The sequence below is a fragment of the Dendropsophus ebraccatus genome, chromosome 4 (genome assembly GCF_027789765.1).
Source record: "Dendropsophus ebraccatus isolate aDenEbr1 chromosome 4, aDenEbr1.pat, whole genome shotgun sequence".
Lineage (NCBI taxonomy): Eukaryota > Metazoa > Chordata > Amphibia > Anura > Hylidae > Dendropsophus > Dendropsophus ebraccatus.
The window spans coordinates 140635323-140654397 of record NC_091457.1 but is presented as its reverse complement, the minus strand read 5'-3'; the positions used below and the strand labels follow the sequence as shown (position 1 = coordinate 140654397).

The window sequence follows — 19075 nt, the reverse complement described above, 5'->3', positions numbered from 1 at the left end:
AGCAATTCTTTGGGTGAGATAGAAGCAGAACATTTGGACTTGTGTCCTGACTCCTTGCTGGGTTGTGGTCACCGGAAGTCCAGTGAACTCTGCTCGCCGTGCGCAGGGGCTCCAAGAGGTGATTCCATATCCCAAAATTCAGGACCATAGAAATGGGGAGTTAAAAGTAAAATTGTAATTAACAGAATGTCACCCAATTTTCTCACACAAGACCAAACACAAGACAGGAAGAAAAAGAAAAAAAAAAACACGCACCACACAAAAAAAACAGCGCCAGTGGATCTGCATGCTGAACACCCCCATGACTTTAATATTGTTTTATTCCCATCATGGTTACTAGCATCATACGGTCTGCTATTCTGAGCGGTATTTTTAGCAAAGCGTGTGATAGTGAAGGTGTGAACCCGTCCTCCAATGCAGAAAAAAAAATATGAAAATATGCAAAAAGGAGTAGTTTAGTAATGGATGTGTAATCACCCCACACACAAATAAAAAACAAAACAAAAAAAACACATCATAAAAACCACATGGACATGCATTTGTATGTATTGAGATTATTGCAAAATGCTGATTATTCTACCAGCAGCATGTTGTAGAGCAGGTGGAACTAAACAGGTTGATATATAGTTTTATTCAAAACCTTTATAGTATTATTAAAGAGAATAAATGGAGCTAGGGCGCCAGGGCTGTGGAGTCTGAGTCGAGGAGTCGGAGCTAGTTTTGGCTGGAGTCGGAAAAAAAATGTACAGACTCAGACTCCAGCTTTAACCTCTTAAGGACATATGACGTACCGGTACGTCATATGTCCGCACTTGCACTTCAAAGCTGGGCCGCGCGGCGGCCCCGCTTTAAAGTGCCGCGATCCCGGGTGCCGCGAGTAGCCCGGGACCGCTGCTATTAGCGGGCACGGTCTGATCGCCGTGCCCGCTAATTAGCTAATCGGAGGCAGCTGTCAAAGTTGACAGCTGCCTCCGATTACCGGAGGCAACGTTTCCCTGGGGTCTAGTGGGGGAGATCGCTCCTCCGGGACCTTGTCCCGGAGGAGCGATCTCCGTTACTGATGCCGGCCGGGGACGCGTCCAAGATGGCGCCGTCCTCGGCTCGGCACTCGTTCGTTTTCGGCTGCAGCAGCCGAAAGCAAACGAGTGCCGATCTCATGGATCTCTGCAGCATATCTATGCTGCAGAGATCTCAATGAGAGATCCAAGTGTATATACTAGAAGTCCCCCAGGGGGGCTTCTAGTATATGTGTAAAAAAAATAAATAAAGTGTTGTTAATAGTAAAAAGCCCCCTCCCCTAATAAAAGTCTGAATCACCCCCCTTTTCCCAGGTTTTAAATAAAAGTAAACAAAAAAATAAATAAATAAACATGTTTGGTATCGCCGCGTGCGTAATCGCCCGAACTATTAATTAATCACATTCCTGATCTCGTACGGTAAACGGCGTCAGCGCAAAAAAAAACCAAAGTGCAAAATTGCGCATTTTTGGTCGCATCAAATCCAGAAAATATGTAACAAAAAGCGATCAAAAAGACGTATATGGGCAATCAAGGTACCGATAGAAAGATCACATCATGGCGCAAAAAATGACACCTCACACAGCCCCATAGACCAAAGGATAAAAGCGCTATAAGCCTGGGAATGGAGCGATTTTAAGGAACGTATATTGGTTAACAACGGTTTGAATTTTTTACAGGCCATCAGATACAATATAAGTTATACATGTTATATATCGTTTTAATCGTAACAACTTGAGGAACATGCATAACAAGTCAGTTTTACCCCAGGGCGAATGGCGTAAAAACACATTTCCCCCAAATAAAAGAAATGCGTTTTTTTTTTTCAATTTCACCACACTTTGAATTTTTTTCTGGTTTCCCAGTGTACTTTATGCAAAAATTCAGCCTGTAATTGCAAAGGACAATTAGTGACGCAAAAAATAAGGGGTCATGTGGGTTTCTAGGTGGAAAAATGCAAGTGCTATGACCTTTTAAACACAAGGAGGAAAAACCGAAAACGTAAAAACGAAAATGGGCCACGTCCTTAAAGGGTTAAAAAATGTAGAATTGAATTTTGATATGAATTTTAAGTTTTGCTCATGAATATATATATATTTTAAGCAACATTCTAATTGGACACTGGCCCTATTAGATAAGGGTGGTCGGGGTATGTATCAGTAATAGGACACTGGCCCTATTAGATAAGGGTGGTCATGGAAATGTTGTCGGTCACTATTTGGCAGTTTGTTTCTGAGCTGGAAGAGTCCATTGTGTGTGTGTGTGGGGGGGATCTGTGCTGTTCTCTTCCTGGATGCTGGATGACTGTATATGAGCAGCAGTGTAATATGAAGATATCCTGTGTAATATAGAGGAGGAGGAGACATAAGTAGTGTAGCTGTAACCTCTGTCCTCAGTGTGGTGTTTTCTCTCTGGAAGAAGATTGTGTGTTTTTCTTCAGTGTCAATGGCTGCAGCTGTGTGTGTGTGTGTGTGCGTGCGTGCTATGGCTGCAGTAGACTGTGTGTGTGCTATGGCTGCAGCAGGCTGTGTGTATGTGTGCTATGGCTGCAGCAGGCTGTGTGTGTGTGTGTGTGTGTTATTGCGTGCCCCATCAGTGACAGGTATCTGGGATTGTTAGCAGTGTTTTTTTAAAGGGGCAAACGTCATCTTCGGACGGCCGAATCGCTGCCGCCGTCCCCCTTCCGCCGCGTCATAACTGTGCTCAGCCGCGATTGGCTGAGCACAGTTATGCTCAGCCAATCGCAGCTGACAACGCGGCTGCGTCATCAGCTGCTCAGCCGCGATTGGCTGAGCATAACTGTGCTCAGCCAATCGCGGCTGAGCACAGTTATGGCGCGGCGGAGGGGGGCGGCGGCAGCGATTCGGCCATCCATCAGTCGATGACGTTTGGCACAAGATGGCGGACGGGCTCGACACGGATCAGGTAATGTATAATGTACCACACACTTCCGGGTACACGGGCGGGGGTGGTGGGACACGGGGAAGGGGGCGATTCACAGACATAACATACATTACAAAGTTGTATAACTTTGTAATGTGTGTTATTCTGTGAATAATTTTTTAGCGCCGCACTACCCCTTTAAGTATGGTGAATATTTAGTTAGAAACATAGAAGACTGACAGCAGAAAAGACCATCTGCTCCATCTAGTCTAGTTGTGAGTAGTTCAGAACATGGAGGCTGGAGACTGGCTGTATCCACTGCACACACAGGAGAAGCTGCTTTATATGTTTCCTTATTCCCTCAGAAGTCGCCCCAGGATCATGTAGAACATTAGGGAGAAGCTGCTGAGCCAGTGTGATAAATAACTCCCCTGGTATATGACTGGCCATTTATGAAGGAGCAGGAGTCGGGAGTCGGTCCTGATAAAATTCAGGAGTCGGAGCTGCGGCTTACCGACTCCACAGCCCTGTAGGGCGCTTTAAAAAAAAAAAAAAAAAAAAGACAAGGTGTACTCGCCAGCCCCTCTGTCCGCTCTTGGTCCCAGCTTCCTATGCCATCCCTGCAGGAAATGCCACCTCAGCCAATCACTGCACACAGCCGTGATCCCCAGCGACTAGTTACATGGGTATTTCCAGCAGGGGTGATACTACAGTAGCAGCAGAGGCACGGGAGCCATCAGAAGGGCATGCGAGTACACTTTATATTCTCCATTCTCTTATAGACTCCATTTGCTACCATGAACAATACCTTTAAATCCCTGCTCATTCTGGGTTTAGGAGTCCATTTACACAAAAAGATTATCTGCCAAAGATTTGAAGCCAAAGCCAGGAATAGATTGAAAGAGAGGAGAAATCTCAGGCTTTCCTTTATGACCTGATCTCTGCATACAGTCTGTTTCTGGTTTTGTCTTAAAATCTTTGGCAGATAATCTGTCAGATTATCTTTCTGTGTAAATGGACCCTTAGGAGTCCAGTGGGTGGGGATTGACAGCCTACCCTGTATAAGTGTACATACAGAGTTAGTTTGTTTTGCCACAAAACCATGTATCAATTTGCTTAAATGGAGTATTCCCCATCTCAACTAAAATAATTCTACTTGTACGGCTCATCAAGGAAAATATTTTATACACAGATTATGGGTATGTTCACACTGAGTGAAAGCGAAGGAATCCCACCTAAGTATTTCTATGGGAGGGATCGTGCACCTCTGCTCCCGCCGCTCTCAGCGCAAAGAAGTGACAAGTCAATTCTTTGTGTAGACGGCAGAATCCGCCTGTGCGTAAAATAGAGTCTACGGCATGGGCTGCGAAATAGCAGGTTATTTGCGCAGATTCCATAGTGTGCACACATCCTAAAGGAGAAGTCTCATAAAAATAAAGAGAATTTAAGGCAGGTAGGGGGTGAGGGAACATAAAAAAAGTATACTTGCCTATCCCTGTACCACTGCAGCACTGTATTCCCGATAACTTCTAGCCGCTAGCCTCCAATTGCTCCGGCACCATCACAGACCCACTGATGGATCGCCCGCTCTGCCAATCTGTGACTGGGGCAGGGCCAAGACGTACATGGAACCTGGCCAAAAGTAGGTGAGAGCGGCGCTACAAGGGCACAGGTAAGTATACGTTTCTTACTATGCCCCCTGCCACTCTTTTCTTCCTCTTGTTGACAGCTCTTTGTCTAGGTCACCAAAGACCAGTCTCCTCTAATATCAGTGGTCCGGCTGATATATATTTATATACATTGTATACACTATTATCTGTCTCATATATATATATATATATATATATATATATATATATATGTCCATCAATACTATATCTGACAGACCACTGTTTTTAGAGCATAGTGGTGGTCTGTAACCTAGACAACAAGCTGTCAACAATGGGGGCATATTGGGAGAAGGAGACAACTTTGCTAAATGTATGTTTTTGTAAAAGTATTTACTTTGAGGAGCCCTACACGTATAACCATACTAGTTGAGATGGGAATACCCCTTTAAGTCTTCAACACAGTCAGGTTCCCGTTTAAGTCCATTTCAATGACAATGCACACAGCAAACATACACCATAAACCTGGTGTAAAGAGCCTTACCTAGACATTGCCCCCGGAGGAGTAAACTACTGGGCATCTTTACATGACATGTAGCACAACCTATTAATAAGAATACAAGGTTACGTTTTTGTTTTTTTATTGTAAGTTTTAGCAGCTTTCCGAATGCAACCTTTAAAACCCTTTACCATACAATTTGGATTTTTATTTGTTATGTTCTCTGTAAACATGAGCAGCCGCCATACAAAAACTAAAGAGCCTCCATCGACAAGAAAGGACTGTGGCGCTGCTCGTAAAACTTCGCAAGCTATTAGGCTCAGCGTCAGAGAGAAATCACACTGTAGACCACCAGCAATTCGGCTGGCGGTGTAACCATCAATGTGACATACTCCAGATAAGAGGACGAGGCCGGCTTTGTATCCATAATGCATTGCGGAGGACCAAGACGTGAATTTTTCTCCAGTTCCTGCTATCCTTACATGAATAATACACGACAGGTGTTAGTGACTACACCATGAAAACGTCACACGCTTTCAGCTCTGCAATTCGGCTACAACATAATACACTCAAGAAAATGTTAAACACTAAGTCGTTGAAGAGATGGGGGGATAGGAATCCCTTTCCCCACATCGTAAATAACTGGCAAACGTGCAAGCAGCAGCTGCGGCCCCAGCACCTGGCACCAGGGTATACCACCGGACGTCACCAGCTGCTCTCTGGTATAACAAGTAAAATACATGGACATAGGTGCATAGGAGACTGTACATAAGGGTTCAAATTGTGGTTGACTGCTGCGATTTTGCTGAGATTTCACAGTAATAAACTGCAAATTGTCTGCACAGTGTGAATGAACCCTAAAAGTCACATGGTCGTAAAGAAGATTAGGAAGCAGCAGCAGCTGACATCAGTATAATCCCCTGTCAGGGGGTTAAACCATATGGAATAACCAACAGTGAGCTCTAAATACCCCCCCCCTTGTAAAGGGGACGCCAGGATAACGCCACGGCCATGTTCAAGATATATTTGCATGCAAAGGGGCAAAGTGCAAAGGAAAGGAAAGCTGAAAACATGACGTTCGGAGAGCTCTGGTACATGGTCACATGATAGCAAAGAAAATAATAAAGGGGCTACAATGCTAGATTGGCACAATCTCATGGTTGGGTTAGACCCCACCAATCACCCAGATCCTTATGTTTAAGGCAAGAATACCCCTTTAAGACCAAAACCAACAAGCACCCACACGTGCCTATAAAAGTATAGGAAAGAGCTGTAATAGAGTTTTTACAGTTTCTGATCCATCTTACTGTTGCCAGTCTGTCAGCCGTGCTCTATGTAACAGCATTTACATAATCGCAGCTAAAAAGTCATGCGTGATGGGTGCAGCCAAACGGGTCACTGATGTGCAACGTCCACACAAGACTTACTACCCACACATCCTGTGTTCCCCAACAATCTGGCTTCTCGGCTGTTGCGAAACTACAACTCTCATCATGCCCTGACAGAGGGAGCTGTAGTTCCCTAACAGCTGGAGAGCCACGTGGTCAGTGAGGACTGCTATTCAGCTCATGTCAGCCGCTGCTTGTACTCTGACATTACATTAATCATTTACAGCAAACAGGTTACAAACATTCTCTCCTGCCAACAAAGTGCATCTATCTGCAGGTCCGGCCTGATGCCTGGCAGATGAAGTCAGCATACAGTGCTCAAGAAAGCTCAAACCCTGACTGCAGTAAAAACGCACAACACCCTCAGTCAAAATTGTTCATGCTCGTACAAAGTGGAATCCTTGTCAGAATGTGCTAGCGTGTCCGCACTGCTGTTCCGTTCATTGTCTATGGAAGCTGCTGTACATAGTAGAGCACACGTGTCATCTCCTCCCCATTCTGACAGACTTGGGAACCCTACTCGAAATCACAGGGGGTCCAACAGTCTGAACACCCACAATCATAGGATGCTTAGGATAGGGGATAAGTAAGGTTCACTGTATTGGGCAAGCTGTCATCACTTTCATGCTTCCTGAACTGCATGGCTGTGGTCCCCTATGGCTTCTCCTCATCCCACCTGCCTATGTTGTTTAGGCATAGGAAGTAATCCATCAATCAGGACAAACTGAAGCCGCTGCGTACTGACACAATGTCTCATGATTCAGGCGAAGCGATTACAGGTTCCCTTTAATACCAGGCAGAATTTGTTACTTTATTTGTCCAGGAAACAGGAGGCACCATTAAAGGGTTTTACATAGAGTGACTTCTCAGACGGGTGGCCAGAGATCTGACGCTTCCATCCGGATGATCCTTGATGCCAACAAGAAGGAAACTCCTCTCAGCTGGGAGAACAGCATCACTTCTGCCAGGCATGCACACAGTAGTGATGCCCAGTGTACACACATCTATGTACCAGTGCTATGGGCATCTGGCAAAATCAACTGGCCACAACGTGAGAGGAGTTTTGACGACATGAGTTCAATGGTAAGAGAAGAAAAAACAATGCCAAGAAACCTGTGGCTGTGCTTAACCCCTTAACGACATCGGGCGTACCTATACGCCCCCGCAGGGTGGGCTTTAACGCAAACGGGCGTATAGGTATGCCCGATGTTTCCCCGATCGCTGTGTGTTCACACACAGCGGTCGGGGAAGATGGCCTGCTATAAATCATAGCAGGCCATCTTAGCTTCACGGCACGGGGGGTGGTTAACACCCCCCGTGCTTACGATCGCCGCTATTGGCTGATCAATTCAATTCAGATCAGCCAATAGCGGCGATCGGAACCTTTCCGGGTCATCGGTGACCAGATGACCCGGAAAAAAATGGCGGTCGGTGCTGTCCGAGGACGGCACCGACCGCCATTACTGTGGCACGGTGATCAGAGTCCCACAAAATAGTAAATACCTGCCCTGGACCCCTCAGCTAGGTAGCCGAGGGGTCCAGAGCAGGTATTTGTACATTACTCACCTGTCCCGGGCTCCTGATCGGCGTCTTCCGGGTTCGCGGCGTCCTCGTGTTCGTTCGGGTCTTCGGCTTCCTCCGTGACGTCACGTTCGGCTTCTCTCGGCTATTTTCGTATTTTGCGCTCTGCTGCCCTCTAGCAGCTGATATGTGTAATACACTTATCAGCAGCTACAGGGATGTTCAGAATGTAGAAAAAGTTGTTTTTTTTTCAAATTTTTTTTTCCTATTTTCCGCACCCTATCGCCGCTGAGTGTTAATCAGCATCGCACGAAAGTGTGCTGCTAATCAGCAACTCCTCCTTTTTGGCGTAGGGTGATTTTTTTCTATATTCTACTGCCACGGTCTGCTTATAAGTGCCACACATAAGTGCGGCATTTATCAGCAACTCCTTTGTTAGCGTAGGTTTTTTTTTTTATACTTACTGTAAAAAAAAACACGTAAAAAACACTACATTACACCACACTACATTGAATAAAGTTTGACACTACACCACTACATACCCCATATACTAGTCCCCATATAAAGATGGCCCCCAGGGTGTTTTCGGTGTCGGACGCATACGTTATTGCCTCCGACAACGAAACAGCCAGTAAGGATGAATGGGGGGGATCCTTCTTTCCTCCATTCATCCTCATCATCCAATGATGTTATCTGGGGGTAGCGTAGCGTATGCTGCCCCCCAGACACGTCTTTTCCGCCAGTACCGTCCCAATAAGAGATCACGGTATGGCGTGAAATTCTACAAACTGTGTGAGCGTACCTCAGGGTACACTTACAGATCCAGGGTACGTGCACACTGCGGAATGGCGAAGGATAACCCTTTGTGCATTCCGCAGCTGGCACCCGCCGGCGGACTGATGCAGGCACGCGTCTCCACCCGTGTCATAGACTCCATGTTATGCATGGGCGGATTCCATCGTCCGTCCAAAGAATGAACATGTTGGACGGAGAGCGGAATCCGCCCGTGCATAGAATGGAGTCTATGACACGGACGGAGACGTGCGCCTGCATCAGTCCGCCGGCGGGTGCCAACTGCGGAATGCACGAAGGGTTATCTGTCGCAATTCCGCAGTGTGCACGTACCCTTAGAGTGTATGTAGGAAGGGACACCCGAATCCAGCCCCAGATGCCCCCTCTCCCCCCATCCTCGGAACAAGTGGGAAGATCGTCCGGGAACTGATCTTCCCACTGCTGGATAAAGGTCACCACCTGTACGGGGATAACTTTTATACCAGCACCCCCTCTTCCAGTCCCTCGCTGCCCTGTAGCTTGCGGCACGATCCGAACATATCAGAAGTAGTAATAGCGCCCTAATATTTAGCAGCCATGGAGCGGACCCAGCGCTTCTGGATATGAAGGACCCCGTATCGCACCAGGGCAACATTTTCCAGGTGACGTCCCCCACACTGGAAAACAGGAGACCCCAGAAGAAGTACAGAGTGTGGTGTAACAGGGGGATCAGGAAGGACGCCATTTTCCAGTGTGACACCTGTCCTGATCCCCCCGGCCTCTGCATACTGGATCGCTTCAAGGCGTACCACACGTCATTGGGGTTCTACATTATCTAAATTCTGTCCCTTATTCCTATTTCAGGGGTCACAATGATCCAGGGATTGTTCTGATCGCCATTATGGAGTCGGGAAGGAATTTTTCCCCTGTGATGAGGCTACTGTCGTCTGCCTCACAAGGGTTTTTTGCCTTCCTCTGGATCAACACAGGTTGAATTTGATGGACACCTGTCATTTTCAACCTTATAAACTAATAATTGGCCTAATACCCCCAAATAAATTAGAATTGTCCCTTTTCCCCAGCTAAGTAGGTATGGCCGCCATTACCATTAGAGGAGGCCATGATGCAATTACAAAGCCTCTGTGCGTCCGGGACAGTAGAAACCCCCCACAAGTGACCCCATTCTGGAAACTACACCCGATAAGGAATCTAACAAGGGGGGCAGCGGGGATATGGCCCCCTGGTGACGGCCACATTTGGGACGTGAAAATAAAAAAAAATAATTATTTTTTATTTTCTCGGCACATGTTCTACGTAAGTGCCCGTCACCAGTGAGGTCCATATCCTCACTGCACCCCTTGTTAGATTCCTTATGGGGTGTAGTTCCCAGAATGGAGTCACTTGTCAGGGGTTTCTACTGTCCTGGCAGCACAGGAGCTTTGTAATTGCGAAATGGCCTCTATCCTCCATTCCAGCCTCTAAATGGCGCTCTGTCCCTTTGGTGACTTGCCCTGTGCCCATATGGCACATTATGCCCACATGTGGGGTATTTTCGTACTCAGGGGAAACTACCCTACATGTTTTGTGTTCATTTTCTTTTTTAACCCCTTGTGGAAATGGAAAAAAATCAAGGCTAGACCAACATTTAGTGTAATTTTTGTAAAATCTTTACTCTAAATCATTAATCTTGTCATGATTTTTTCATTTACACAAGGGGCTAAAAGATAAAAAAAAAACATTTAATGTGTAGTGCAATTTCCCCTGAGTACGGAAATACCCGACATGTGGACATAAAGCGCCATGCGGGTGCAGGGTAAGCCTCCAAAGGGAAGGAGCGCCATTTGGTTTTTGAAGGCTGGATTTGGCTGGAATGGATTTCGAGGGGCCATGTTGCATTCAAAAGGCCCCTGTGTTGCCAAGACAGTTGAAACCCCCCACAAGTGACCCCATTATGGAAACTGCACCCCTCAGGGAATGTAACAAGGGGTGTAGTGAGCATATGGACCCCACTGGTGACGGGCACAAATGTGGAACAATGTGGCGTGAAAATGAAATATTACATTTTTTACACTATAATGTTGGTTTAGCCTTGAATTTATCATTTTCACAAGGGGTTAAAAGAGGAAAAAAAAACAAAATGTGTAGAGCAATTTCCCCCGAGTCCGTAAATACCCCACATGTGGACATAAAGCGCCATGTGGGCGCAGGGCAAGCCTCCCAAGGGAAGGAGCGCCATTTGGATTTTGGAGGTTGAATTTGGCTAGAATGGATGATGAACGCCATGTCGCATTTACAGAGCCCTCGTGCTGCCAAAACACTGGAAACCCCCCACAAGTGACCCCATTCTGAAAACTGCAGCCCTCAGGGAATCTAACAAGGGGTGCAGTGAGGATATGGACCCCTTGATGACGGGCACATTTGTGCCATGAAAGTGAAAAAATGAAATTTTTTACTTTTACGTCACATTGTTCCACATTTGTGCCAGTCACCAGTGGGGTCCATATGCTCACTGCCCCCCTTGTTAGATTCCTTGAGGGGTGTAGTTTCCAGAATGGGGTCACTTGTGGGGGGTTTCCAGTGTCTTGGCAGCACGAGGGCTCTGTAAATGCGACATGGCGCTTGAAATCCTTTTCAGTGAAATTCAGCTTCCAAAAGCCAATTGGCGCTCCTTCCCTTTGGAGGCTCGTCCTGCGCCCCCTTGGCACTTTATGTCCACATGTGGGGTATTTCCGTACTCGGGAGAAACTGCGCTACACATTGTGTCTTTTTTTGCCTCTTATCCCTTTAAGAAAATGAAAAATTGAAGGCTAGAACAACGTTTTAGTGTAAAAAATAAATTTTTCTTTTTTCACGCCATATTGTTCGGAAAATCTGTGAAGCACCTGTGGGGTCCAAATGCTCACCGCACCCCTTGTTACATTCCTTGAGGGGTGTAGTTTTCTAAATGGTGTCCCTTTAGGGGTGTTTTTTAGGTTTTGGCACCCCAGAGCCTCTGCCAACCTGAAGTGGTACAGTCAAAAATGACCAAATATAACGGAGGCGTTGAAATTCACTAGGCGCTCCCTTATATCTGAGGCTTGTGGTTGCGTCAAATAGCGCAATAGGGCCACATATGGGGTATTTCTATAAACTGCAGAAACGGGACAATAATTATTGGGGTGCATTTCTGTGGTAATAGGTTTATAATTATGAAAAATATTGGATTACAATAAATTAAAATTTTCAAATTCCTTACACACTTAGCTTTTATTTCTGTGACTCCCCTAAAGGGTTAAAACACTTTCTGGATATGCTTTTGCAGAGTTTGGGGGGTGCAGTTTCTGAAATGGGGTGCTTTGTGGGGCTTTCTAACATACAGGCCCCTCAAATACACTTTAAACCTGAACAGGTCCCTAAAAATATCTGATTTTGAAATTTTACTGAAAATTTGGAAATTTGCTGCTAATGTTTTAAGCTCCCTATTGTCTAAAAAAAATGAAAGATAGTTTAATAAATGCCGCCAACATAAAGTAGACATGTTGCTAATGCTATTTAATATATAATTTATGTGGTATAACCACTTTCTGTATACGCAAAAAAGTTTCAAAGTTGGAAAAATGCATTTTTTCACATTATTTGGGTTTTTTTCATAAAGATTTGTTATGAGTATCGACTCCAATTTACCAGAAATGTAAAGTACAATATGTCATGAGAAAACAATCTCAGAATCAGCCGGATAGGTAAAAGCATCCCGAAGTTATTAATGACTAAAGTGACACAGGTCATATTCATAAAATTTGTCTCTGTCATTAAGGCCATTTCAGGCTCTGTCCTTAAGGGGTTAAAGGGGTTATCCAGCGCTACAAAAACACGGCCACTTTCTTTCAGAGACAACACGACTCTGGTCTCGAGTTCAGGTGCGGTATGCAATTAAGCTCCATTCACTTCAATGGAACTGAGCAGCAAAACCGCGCCCAAGCTGAAGATAGAAGTGGGGCTGTCTCTGAAAGAAAGTGGCCATGTTTTTGTAGCGCAGGATAACCCCTTTAACCCTTAGACGACCCAGGGCGTATAGTTACGCCATGGAAGTCTGTCCCCAGACGACCTAGGGCGTAACTGTACGCCCTGGGTGTTTCTCCCGCTATGAAGCGTGCTCCGGAGCGGAGCGCGCTTCATAGCAGGTGGGGGCCGGCTGCAATCAGCAGCCGGGACCTCCCCGGTAATGACACGCTGCAGCGATCGCGCTGCCGCGTGTCATTAACTCCTTAATCCCCTGTCACTTACCGATCGGGACCCCCGCAGTGTGACTGCGGGGGTCCCGATCGTTGAAACGGACTGCCGGAGGTCTCTCACCTGCCTCCGTGCGGTCCGATCGGCGATCTGCTGCACTGAGCCTGCACAGGCAGGCTCAATGAGCAGATCGCCGATAACACTGATCAATGCTATGCCTATGGCATAGCATTCATCAGTGTAGAAATCTAAGTATTGTATGTAGAAGTCCCCCAAAGGGACTTCAAATGTGTAAAAAAAAAAAAGAGTTAAAAACACTAACACACAACCCCAAAACCCCTCCCCCAATAAAAGTTGAAATCACCCCCCTTTCCCATTATATAAATAAAACATATAAAAATAAATAAACAAATAAACATATAATATACCGTAGCGTGCGTAATTGTCCGATCTATTAAAATATAACAAGCGTCATTGCGAACGGTAAACGGCGTACACGAAAAGAGGGAAAAAAGTGCGCGGATTACCGATTTTATGTTACATTTTATATAAAAAAAAAAATAATAAAAAGTGATCAAAACGTCCGATCTTCACAAATATGGTATTAATAAAAACTAGAGATCATGGCGGAAAAAAATGACACCCCATACAGCCCGTAGGTGAAAAAATAAAACCGTTAGAAGCGTCACAATAGTCCCATTTTATTTATAATTAATTGCCAAAAAAAAGGATTTCATTTAAAAAAAATATATAACATTAGAGAATCTGTGTAACCTGCATATGGTTGTGTTCGGGCTGACCTATAGAATAATAGTATCATGTCGCTGTTACCATATAGTGCATTACGTAGACACAGGAACCCCCCAAACGTTACCATATTGCATTCTTTTTTGCGATTTCACCAATTTATATCTTCATAAATTATATATTTGGAATTCCATCATACATGTTATGGTAAAATGAATGACGCCATTACACAGTACAACTATTCCTGTAACAAATAAGCCCTTACATGGCTTGTAGATAAAAAACTGAAAGTGCTGGAGCTCTTAGAAGGGGAGGAGGGAAAAACGGAAACACTAAGATCAAAATTTGCGCGGTCCACTGGGTCATTTTGGGCCTGGTCCTCAAAGGGTTAAAGGGGTTATCCAGGGCTACAAAAACCATGGCTACTTTTCCCCCTCCCGTCTCCAGGTCAGGTGCGGTTTGCAATTAAGCTCCATTTACTTCAATGGAACTGAGTTTTAAACCCCACTCAATCTGGAGACAAGAGAGGGGGGAAAAGTGGCCATGTTTTTGTAGCGCTGGATAACCCCTTTAATTTAAGATCAAGGGCCCCCGATTCCACTAGCCTGCTTGTGGTTACCAGAGATGACTAGGAAGCTGAAAATAATCACATTGACGCCTTCATGCAGTTTGCACAACTCCCATTAAATTCTATGGGAGTTTGTAAACTGTAAGAGAGCTGCCTTGCAAATGATGAAAGGGGACACAAAGGAAACCGCATCTATTGGACAGAAGACCCTTATAAATTTTAACAGGTACTTAGGAATGAACCACGTTTTTTTTCACAGTACCCTAAAATTCTAAATCTACTTTTAGAAATGTTTGCCGTAGTAAAAGAATAAAAAAGTGGCCAATGACCTTCAATAGCCAGAAGGTAATCTTCCCAACCCCTCCATATACACGTACGTTATTCCAACAATTATTCCTCCTTATGCATGTGGCCATTTTGGCCGAGCAAGCATGTGTTCTCAATAGGGAAATGGGGCACGGTTGGTGGCTTATCCCTTGAAGACAGAGAGCAGACAGAGTCAGAAGAATTCCATCCATCTTTGCTCTTATGTGTATTGGCTCATATACAGTGTATAGAGCTGCTGGGGTTGGAGGTGGAGGTTGTTAGTCAAGACTTATAAAGTCGACCTAAACTTCCCCAACAACATGCACAAGCGGTCTGCCGTGCAGGCTGCATTGAGTTCAACACTCAGAGCGACCTAAGCCGCTGCCAGACACATATGGCAAGTATCTGCTGGTGAAACAAAGACTGAAGCACGGTGAAGCCCTCTAACACACTGGGGAGGCTGTCAAACTGCGACCATATCCAGACTGTTCCATGCGGTAAGATTGGCCAATGGTTCCTACATACAAATGGCTTTATTTTAGGACACCTAGAAGTCTCTAGAAGGTCTAGCTCCGCGGCTACCAAGATAAAACAGCCTTGAGGCGGCTGCATGGGCTACTATAGTCTACAGTATTCTTACAGCAGATCAGGCCTGGCCACATTTATTCTCATCAGCTAAAACAGAGAAGTGTGAAGGATTTTTCTCACTTCCTATCCATAAAGTCAATTTGTGGTTTTGCAAAATAAAAAAAGTTAAAGCAGCATTGACCTTAAAGGGGTATTCCACTTCACAATCTGCTGAATGCCTGCGCTGGTGAGGTCTGACCGCAGGGACCCTCACCAACTACTCAAATAGGGGGACCCCATTTCCAGCTCCCTCCAGCTTTTAGGAAGTTTCGCCAGTGCCGCAGACTTTGAAAGGGGCATCAGGACATACACTCAATCGATAGGAAAAACTACGGGACTGGATTCTTAATTGCATCGCAGTTTCTTTAAAAAAACAAAACACTAAAAATAGCTAGAAGGCCGCATACCACGATGGAATCCAAACAAAATTCATTAAAGTCAAGGAAGTAAGTCAGGCACCACCAGGGTCTAGTCTGCAACAGATGCACAGGCACCATTTATTTATCATACTGCTCGGATGATTGAGAAGAACAGAAAAGACAATGTAGAGGTAAGCAGGGAGTACGGAGTCAACAGAGGCCAACAGAAAAAAAAAATAGCAGGGATTGGGAGGTCGCACAGCAGACGCACTGGCGGATGGGCCCGCGGGGAATGGGGAAGATGCATCAAGAATGGATGTATAGTTTAGGATTTCCCCAGACAACCCTTTTAAAGGGGTTATCCATTATTAGAAAAACATTGCCACTTTCTTTTAAGGGACAGAACGACTCTTGTCTCCAGGTTGGGTAAAGGTTTTTCAACAAAGTTCCATTGAATTGAACGAAGCTTAACTGTAAACCAAACCTGAACTGGAAACAAGAGTGGTGCTGTCTCTGGAAGAAAGTAGCCATAATTTTCTAACTCTGGACAACCCCTTTAAGGCCCTTTTACACAGTTGGACGATTGGCTGGTAGGAAGACTCATTGCCAATAACCGACCCATGTAAAAGGGCCCGGCAATCAATTGATGAACAAGAAATTGCTCATGCGTCAGCTAATCTGTGCAAGCATTAAAATCATCACTAGTTGGCCACACATATTCTCATATAAACTGGAATGTGCAGCTAACTAAGATGGCATTAAAAAAGTCCTGTGAAATTCAAAAAAAGGCAGACAGGGAGTGGGGCTGCCTACACAGCACTGCTTCTGGGTCTCCACGATAGGCGCCAGATGTCATTTTTGGCTTGAATCTGGATATGTCACATACACGGCTCTTCCAGCTGCAACGTCACAGTCCGGATTAGGTGTGTACCACCCCACTCACTGATTGGCTGAGCGGGCAATGCATCACCCAGGTACGTGACACTGCAGCTGCAGGAGGCCGGCGGCTGTCAGCTGGACCCTGAATCAGCGATACTGGCCTCGAGGATAGGTAAGTATACTTTGTTTATTATGTTGCCGCAACCCCCCCCCCCTCTGTTTTTTGGGAGGGTTCTTTTTTATTATTATTAGTGTAATTATTTCATGAAACTACTCCTTTAATGGGCAGAACAAACAATCCAGCGATCATTTACACGATTGGTTAGGACTCATACAGGCTCTGCAAATGAGTGACGACCTCTCTGATTGCTGTCTACAACAGGCTGTGTAAGAGGGCCCATACAGACTAGGTTTACACTGCATTTCACTGGCTTACATTATGAAGAAAATGCAACGCAACATATACGCAGTATACAGCATATACACAGTAGTGCAGGCTACCACTTTACGGCATACAGCACAAAAAAAAAAAAGGCATGAAAATGAGTAAAACAGTCACGTATATGTTTGTAAGTGAATAAAAATGTGTATGTTAAAAACACAGAATCCAAAGTGAAACCAGCGTAATAATATCGCTCGGCATTTCAATTCCTCAGCCTGGAGACCATGGATGGAGCCTGAATGCCAAGCCATCAGGTTGAAGGAACCAAAACCAAAACTTTGCTCATATCTAATCATATAAATAAAATATTATTATTATTATTATTATTATTAATAATAATAATGTGAACGATCTACACATATCTACATGGAGGATTACTCAGGCCTGTCCCACATCCAACACTGCATATTAATTCACCGTACAGCCTAATATTGCACATTACCGTGCCTTCATCTAAGCCGGTCAGAGGCCATCGAAACCCAGAGGCGCTTGTCCGACTTACATAAAAAGCAGACAGACAGTCCTGGAAGCAGCTTCTATGAGATTCCAGCCTGTCACACAGGTATGTAGTAGAATCCGTATACACCTAGAACAGCCCATCTGTACTGACAACAAACGCCGTGTATAGCAACCACCAACCGCCCCTGTTTTACAAGCCTCCCTACTACAAATAATAAAATAAAAAAAAAAACGTCCGTCAATCTTGCTAATCTATCGACCCCCGAATTAACATCTTATTTTTTATTAGGGAAGCGTACACACTGACTTTTTTTTTGTTTGTTTTACCAGGACAGAAAGGGGTTAAGTTGCTTGCATAGAAGCCAGCTGTAATCCTATGTGACACGGCTCTCGCACAATAATTAGCACCTTTTTCCCGAGCGCCGGGCGCACACACACCCCTCTAGTCTTTAAAAATAAAACCCCGGAGTAGACGCAGATCACAAACATTGCAGATGCCTGCAGTTTGCAGTATACAGTAGCTCTGTACGCATTCAGGGGAGAAGAGAGAAAAAAATGCCCCCAACCCCCACCATACTCCCTCCTCCCCCCTCCCTTCCTTCCTTCTCTCTCCCCTCCTGTTTAGGCCTTTACTGGCTTTGAAAATGCAAATCCGTTGATATTTAAGCAACATGCACTGCTGTAGTCTCTGGCTACAAATATACAGAATATAATGCAGTATAAACACAGATAACCATTCCCTCCACTGAACTTCCCCCCCAGGCACAGGAACACACCATGCACCGACTCGAACGAAGGGGAAAATAATATTTTATTAATTTATTTTTTTCTTAATCAAACCAGAAATTGCATAAAATAAAATACCGAAGCTAAAAAGGTGCAGATGTTGCAGCTCCCCTCCCCAATACTGGAGAGTAAAGTTACCGTGCACAGATACACTGCAGCAAATCATCTCCCGTACACACAGTATAAACAATGTGTACCACCACGGCAAAAAAAATACACACACACACGGGGTAAACGGCAAGTCGGCAGCCGAGGTGGCACCGCAACGCCAGGGAAGCCGCAGCATAGAAGCGTTTCACGGTACTGACCTTATAAAGTGCAACTGTGCTATAATCCAGCGATTTGAGGCATACAAGGTAAATCCAGTACAAAACAAAAACAAGAATACACAAAATAAAAATAGACGGAATCCAAAAACAACAATAATAATAAATTCCAAACGGGCTTCTGCTTTCTTTCTTTTTTTCCTCTCCTCTTTTAAAGGTAAATGTGCATAAACCAGAGACTGGCAGCCATTTTGCATTGATCGTTCTCTCTGCTCTCTCCTCCCTCTAGCTCTCTCCCTCTCTGAAGGAAGCAGCTTTTTTTGTGACCTTCAAATAGAGGCAGGTCATGTGACCAGGGCTAGACTTGTCAATCAGCAGAGCAGAGTGAAGAAAGGGGAGGGCCAGCCAGCCTTAAAGGGACAGAGACACGCTTTATCAGCATGGTTACCTGACTTCTTAGTAACCGAGAGGAAACAGAGGAGACGCAAACACCAAGCCTTTCCCTTGCTTGTCTGCATGTATTTTATTAGTGTGCATGCATGTGTATGTGTGTGTATACACATATATATATATATACACACATATACATACATATATACACACACATTAATTTTTTCCCCTTTAAAGCACATAATTATATTGTAAAAAATAAATTTCTGACTTTACATGACACTAAGCAGTTGTCTTCTACCTAAAGCTGTTTTAAAACTACAACTCCCAGCATGCCCAGGCAGCCAAAAG

General features: G+C 44.8%; 1 protein-coding gene across 1 annotated transcript in view; it reads right to left on the bottom strand.

Moving 5' to 3' along the window:
• The window catches only part of TNRC6B (trinucleotide repeat containing adaptor 6B), an 84171-nt gene extending 65549 nt beyond the window's left edge, over positions 1 to 18622 (bottom strand). The window contains exon 1 of the mRNA XM_069967199.1: positions 18377 to 18622. Within this exon, the coding sequence (XP_069823300.1) occupies positions 18377 to 18591 (215 nt within the window). The 5' untranslated portion in view covers positions 18592 to 18622. The remainder of the gene's footprint in view (positions 1 to 18376) is intronic.
• Positions 18623 to 19075: the final 453 nt, after the last annotated feature.